The sequence below is a fragment of the Dromiciops gliroides genome, chromosome 3 (genome assembly GCF_019393635.1).
Source record: "Dromiciops gliroides isolate mDroGli1 chromosome 3, mDroGli1.pri, whole genome shotgun sequence".
Classification (NCBI taxonomy): domain Eukaryota; kingdom Metazoa; phylum Chordata; class Mammalia; order Microbiotheria; family Microbiotheriidae; genus Dromiciops; species Dromiciops gliroides.
In genome coordinates, this window is record NC_057863.1 from 58794609 (window position 1) to 58801899 (window position 7291).

Below are 7291 nucleotides of genomic sequence, written 5' to 3' on the forward strand. Positions count from 1 at the left end.
TTATGTCTTGGGCATGTGTTTATCCCATCCCCCCCATTAAATTACTGTCAACTTCCTTCTTAACTACTCATAATGTCTTTCATACAGTAAGGACTCAATGGATGTTGACTGACTTGGCATAAACATTTTTACAATGTAATAAATCAGGTTTATTCTATTCTAGCAATAAAATCTTGGGGACTATGCCAGAAGCTTGGATTAGGTGTGCTAAGATTTAGGACAAGGTTGGATTCAGGGAGAAAGAAACCAGAGCACAGTGTTTATGTTCCAGGGATTACATATGCCTGTGGATTAGTGGTCTCTGTATCCAAATTAGATGGATAGGAGCAGAATAATGAGGAGAAACAAAATGTAGGAATGCATTCAGTGGGTCTATAAATTTCCAAATAAATAAATATTTATCAATATCTAATGATATCTATAGAGATATATTGACATATATAGATAGTGATAGAGAAATAGAGCAAACTAACTGGGTAGATAACTATAGATATTGATAGATAGATGTAGAGATACATAAATAGGTAGATAGATTATAGATAGATAGTCAGGCAAATAGGCAGATAGATATGGATAGAAAGTTAGATACATGGATGGGTAGATAGATAGATGGGTGGGTAGACAGGTGGATAGGTAGATGAATGGATGGATGGATGGATGGATAGAGGACAGATGGATGGACGGACAGAAAGACAGATAGATGGATAGATAGGTGGGTAAATAGATGGATAGATCAAACTAACTCAACATTCCCTATGAGGACTCTTCTTCCTACTGCAAGTTAGGATGTTTATGAAAATAACATGCTATACTCAGTGAATGACACATTTGTAAACAAGCAGTTTAAAAGCTTTCGTTGGTGAGTCATGTTGTTAAGCATAGCTAAACTGAGAAGTAAACACCAACATTTCTCTGCATCCACAAGACATTCATTTTTTGCCTTCGTCGTGCCACATTCTTATTCTAGCACCCCCTTGGTTCCCTATTGCTGCTAAGAGAAAATATGAACTCTTCTGCTTGGCTTTTTTTAAAAATATATATTTACTTATTAATTTATTTTGGTGAGGCAATTGGGGTTAAGTGACTTGCCCAGGGTCACACAGCTACTAAGTGTCAAGTGTCTGAGGTTGGATTTGAACTCAGGTTCTCCTGATTCCAGGGTTGGTGCTCTATCTACTATGCCACCTAGCTGCCCCCTTCTTGGCTTTTAAAACCCTTCACAGGGCAGCTAGGTGACACACTGGCCCAGAAGTCAGGAAGACCTGAGTTCAAAACTGGCTTCAGACACCTACTGGCTGTGTGACCTTGGGCAAGTCACTCAACTCCATTGCCTCCAAAGAACAAAAACAAACCCTTCACTATCAGCCTCTACCTACCTTTCCAGGCTTATTAGACAGCTCTCCTTCATGTACTCTATGTTTCAGCCAAACTGACTTACTGGCTTTATCCCCATGCCTAGTATTCCACTTTCCAGTTCTATTCTTTAGCTATCTTGCATACCTGGAAGGTACTCTCTCTTCACTCCTTTCTCTGAGAATCCCCAGATGCCTTCAAGTTCAGCTCATATGTTACCTGCTATATAAGACTTTTAATGACCCTTCCCCACTCCCACCAGATTGTAATATTCAACACTACTCCAAAATTACTTTGCTTTCATGTTGTATTTACTTACATGTTGTTTTCCCAAAATGGAATGTGTGGGACTATTTCATTGTGGCCTCTATATTCCCAGTAACTAGCACAGTGCCTGGTACTACTACAGGCACTAGATAAATGTTTGTTAAATTAAACTGAGTATCCTCTGATTGTAGAACAATTAGTCTTAACCAGAATAAAATTCCTATAAGAACTTTGTATTTTTTAATCAAATTAACTGAATGGTGTCCATAACAAATGCTGAGTCTTGCTGAAGTCCACATATATTCACTGCAGTCTGGATGATGACTTGAAGAGAGAGACAGAAAATCATCTTTAATTTAAAGTATATTTACCAGTAGTTAGCCAGTTACTCAATAAACATTGATTAAGTATTTACAGGGGCAGCTAGGTGGCGCAGTGGATGGAGCACTGGCCCTGGAGTCAGGAGTACCTGAGTTCAAATCTGGCCTGAGACACTTAACACTTACTAGCTATGTGACCCTGGGCAAGTCACTTAACCCCAATTGCCTCACCAAAAAAAAAAAAAAAAAGTATTTACTATGTGCCAGGCAATATGCTAAGAGCTGGGAATACAAAAATGATAAAGAAGGATAGTCTTGGGGGCAGCTAGGTAGCACAGTGGATAAAGCACTGGCCTTGGATTCAGGAGTACCGGAGTTCAAATCCAGCCTCAGGCACTTGACAGTTACTAGCTGTGTGACCCTGGGCAAGTCACTTAACCCTCATTGCCCCTCCAAAAAAAAAAAAAAGCATAGTCTTTGCCCTCAAGATGTTTATACTTTAATGAGGGAAGACAATACACAGAAAAATACTGAAAAGGGGGATGGAGAAGAGAAGAGTAAGAGTAAGGTTGGGGGGGGCAGCTAGGTGGTGCAGTGGATAAAGCACCAGCCCTGGATTCAGGAGTACCTGAGTTCAAATCCAGCCTCAGACACTTGACACTTACTACCTGTGTGACCCTGGGCAAGTCACTTAACCCCCATTGCCCCGCAAAAACAAACAAACAAACAAACAAATAAAAAAGAGTAAGGTTGGGGACATGATAGAGAAGGCAAAAAAGTCCAAAAAGAGTACAGCTGGATGGGAAATGAGGGTATGGCTGTCCTGGGCTTCCTCTTTTGAGAAGGTTTTAGAATTCATGGTTCTGCCTTCCATTTAGAGGTGCACAGGATACTGATGAAATGTGATCATGAAGGCTGGTTAAATCTCTTTAAAATAATAATAAACATTTTAATTTAAAGTTTTGAGTTCCAAATTCTATCCCTCCTTTACTCCCTCCCCTGCCCCCTCCTTGAGGCAGTAATCAATCAGATATAGGTTATACCTGTGCAATTGTGTAAAACATCATGGTTAGACCTTAAAGGACACGAACTTTTGTATCTATGAGGTTCCTGGGGGCATGATGGAGAAGTGGAAGAAGTCCAAAAGTAGTGAAACTGGGTGGAAAATGCATTGGATAATATCTGTCATTTAATCTCTGAAAATAACACAAATGCTAATGTGGATCTGTGAATTCTTCAGAATAGGGAATTCATTGTGGAAATTTTCTCCACCAAATAACAATCAGTTGATGGCTTAGTAGATAAATCTTGGGTAGTTGTCTGAGGTACAAAGAGTTTGAGTGATTTTATCTCCAATTTATCCTGACTATGTCTTGTTTGTATATTGTTGTTTGCATGTGACTTCCCCATTAGACTGTGAGCTCCTTGAGCGTAAGGACTGTCTTTTGACTTTCTCTGTATTGCCAGCATTTGGCCCAGTGCCTAGAACACAGTAGGTGATTTAAACATGCTGTTGACTACGGGGCGGCTAGGTGGCGCAGTGGATAAAGCACCAGCTCTGGATTCAGGAAGACCTGAGTTCAAATCCAGCCCCAGACACTTGACACTTACTAGCTGTGTGACCCTGGGCAAGTCACTTAACCCTCATTGCCCATAAAAACAACAAAAACAAACAAACAAAAAGTGCTGTTGACTGACTAGTAAATATGAAAGGCTGGATTTGAATCCAGATCTTTCTGACTCCAAGCTAAGCACTCTATCCATAATGTTTGACTGTCTCCTAAAATTCTACATAAATGTCAGCTATTATATTCACCTGTTTCTATCCTACCTCACACACTTATACTGTACAGAACTTAGCTCTCACCAGATTGCAATATGTAATAAATCAGTAGTCACATTCTCATTATGCTTCTAATAATATAACCACAAATATAATCATGTGGCCTATTAACTACTTTCCAAACATCAGCTACAAAACAAAGCCTGGCTGAACCCAGTGCCTTCCCTATCCACCCTCCAACCCAACACATGCTTCAGAAAGACTGTATACATATAGTATTTGCATGGGAGAACTCCTGATTAATGTGTGAATTTAGCCTATGGAATATTTTTCAAATAAGTTCCTTGAGGGGAAAGACCAGATCATTTTTGTCTTCATATCTTAAGTGTTTACTTACCACAGGGCTTCATATACAGTAAATGCCTGTTAACTGTTTGCTCATGGTGTAATGGAGGACTGATTGTCCAATAAGCCCAGTCTTTATAAGCCTGTGCAGAGTGCTTAGCTGATACAAACCTCACTGGGAATTTGAAGTGTGCATGGATATTCTGTAACTTCTCCTTGTATGGTATCCATATGATGAAGAGCAGCTTTTGTGTTTGGCTAATAGCCAGAACTGGGGAGCATTGAAACATTGTTAGCCACCTAGAATCTGGTCCTTCTCTAAGTGACATTTCTTCCTGTCTAGTAGGATTCCAATGACGGATATTGGAGACGGAGTTCCAAGAGTGGAGGTCTGGCCAAGTTCTCAGCCAGTTCAGCATCAATGTCTTAAAGAGTAGTCATTGGGATCTAGTACATTAGTAACTAAGACAAGGATTCATCTAGTACCAGTGATGCATTTGGATCTAAATTTGATGAGACAGATGCTATGCAGAAACTTCATTAGGTCTGAGTTTACTCTCCCCAGAGAACAAGGTGGTAAGGGAAAATTGTACCCTCAAGGTGTTGAGAGAGGTTCTGTTTATACTTCTGGCATTTCTATATCCCTTTGTAAAAACTAATTGATATTGGTCAGTAAAAAAAAATAGAACTGGGGCACTAATGGAAACTGATGGTAGGGTTAACATACAAGAATGGGGGATCAAGCTGATGACATTAGAGAAAGACATCTCCAGTCTAGTAAGGGTATACCTAGAACCCTGAGGAAGAGATATAGCCAATCTGCCTCCAGGAAATTAAGAGAAGAGATATTTGCTAGATCTTGAACTGGTGGGAAACTTACAGGCCAGCTATTCTAATCTCTTCATTTTATATATGAGGAAACTGAGGCCCTAGTGAGAGGCCCCCATGGTCAAATAGATAGTGTGGAATTTCAACTTAAACTTTTTTCACAAATTTAATATCAAAACCCCAAATCTTCAATCTGGATTTTCCTCTTATAAATTAATTTAAAGGTTTGGTTTAAGTAAAAGGGAAAAAAGACTTTCAAATCCATGTCCTTGTAAGGTCAACCCAGCACATTTAAGCAAGCTGATTTATTATTTAAAACAATCGCTTCAAACCATCATGGTAAATCAGATAAACATGGTTAATATTATCCTGAGGGTATTAGATGATAATTTAAACTCTTAATACCTTATCATTGTTTTAATGTAATACAATTTGAGATAGAATTCAGAAGTTTTTGCCATTACAAAAAAACAAGAGAAGAGATGTGACTTTCAACATCAAGACTTGGACTTGTATAGACCAATATTCCATTTTAGAGGCTATCTTATAATAAGTCCAAATCAATGTAATTTGTAATAAAAATGCTGCTTCAACTCTCAATAAACTGTTAAGTGACAGAAACGGTCAGTAAAAACTAAATCTGGTTTAGCTCCTCTACTGAAATAACTTTGCATTCTTCAGGGAACCTAAAAGAATAAAAAATGAACATTTCTCCATAGCACTGCTGGACATATATGCATAATTTTTTTTTTTTTTAGTGAGGCAATTGGGGTTAAGTGACTTTCTCAGGGTCACACAGTTAGTAAGTGTTAAGTGTCTGAGGCTGGATTTGAACTCAGGTCCTCCTGACTCCAGGGCCAGTGCTCTATCCACTGAGCCACCTAGCTGCCTCTCATACATGCATAATTAAAAGCCACCTTTTGAGGCCTGTTTGCTAAGTTATAAAAGTCATTTGTAACATAATAAAGACAATGGAACAGACAATTGAAAAAAAAGGCAAAACTACAGGGGATAGGGTTTTAGGGTTTTATTTATTGCTTTTTATTCTGGCTTTTGTTAAAACATGTGAAAAGTTTTGTTTTTTTTTTAAATAAGAACAAAAGAAATAGGAAAGACATGAAAGTTACAGGCTATGGAAAAAGAATAAATATAGAAAGGAATATAAATTGGGGAAATGAATATTAGATATCAGCGTGCTATTTAGCTAATGTAACTCATTGGAGCTGAGTTTTTTTTCTTTGTTTTGGATGCTTTGTATTGGTTAATAGTATCACTCTTCAAGTAAGATGGGACCACAGAGGCCCCAAAGCATGAGAGCTTCACAGCCCATGGGATAAACAGAAAGAAACAGAGTAGATAAGCTGAGACAGAAGAAAGTCTTACCTTCATGCTGTACATGTGCCCCCAGTTGGTTCTTCTTGGAAGCCTGGCTCTGATCACTTACCTCTAGCAGCAGCATTGCCTCTTGCAGCAGCATTGCTGGCAGCAGCATTTCTGTTGGCAGCAGCCCTTGCCACAGCCACAGCCCTTACCACAGCCACCACCACAGCCACAGGAGCCAGAGCAGCAGGTGCGGCGGCAACAGACAACCATGGGACTGCAGCAGCCTCCACAGCAGCCACAGCAGCAGGGGCAGCAGGCAGAGCAGCAGCCCACACGGCGGCAGGTACAAGTGGTACAGCCACCACCACAGCCGCCACAGCCACCACAGCCGCCACAGCCGCCACAGCCGCCGCTGCAGCCACCACAACTGCCTCTGCAACCACAGCAACCCATAGTGTCAGTACAAAGGGTTCAAGTGAAGTGAGGGGAGAGGTCTCAGGAGAGATGAGTGAAGTATGATGCTCTTCTTCTGCAGGGTAGCCCTTATATACCTTATTGGGGAGATGGTCCAACATGTCACAAGATACTTCCTTGTTGTTGTTTATCCTAGTTTTCCTTCAAAAATTCTTATTTTGTGTCTGTTTACTTCCTCCTCTGAAATATTTTGCTAAAATTAAATGGCTTATTTTAGCTTTTGCTAATTTGCTACTTTGTTAGTTTATGATTTAAATACACACACACACACACACACACACACACACACACACACACACAAATGGTAGCTGACTTTGTTTTCCATTAAGTTGCCTGTCAGGTTTTCTCCATGTGATTGTTGTCTAAGACTCTTTAACAGCAGGAAACCAAGTCCTTCATTGCTTATCAGGGTCTTCCAGAATGAAGCTATTACCCATAAATTCCAAAGGGAAAGCCTTTAAGTTTAGTTTAGTTAACATCCCTTTGTCGGACAAAGAGAAAAATGTAAAAATGTGGACATCCAAAATGTGGACACCCATTTTCTATCTGCCAAGAAGTGATGGAACCAGTTGCTATGATCTTAGTTCTTTTTTTTAAA

General features: G+C 39.7%; 1 protein-coding gene across 1 annotated transcript; it reads right to left on the reverse strand.

Annotated features, from left to right (window-relative positions):
- Positions 1-6342: 6342 nt before the first annotated feature.
- On the reverse strand, positions 6343-6672 carry LOC122746549 (small cysteine and glycine repeat-containing protein 7-like). Its single transcript, XM_043992241.1, has one exon. The coding sequence runs from the start codon at positions 6670-6672 to the stop codon at positions 6343-6345; it is 330 nt and encodes a 109-aa protein (XP_043848176.1).
- Positions 6673-7291: the final 619 nt, after the last annotated feature.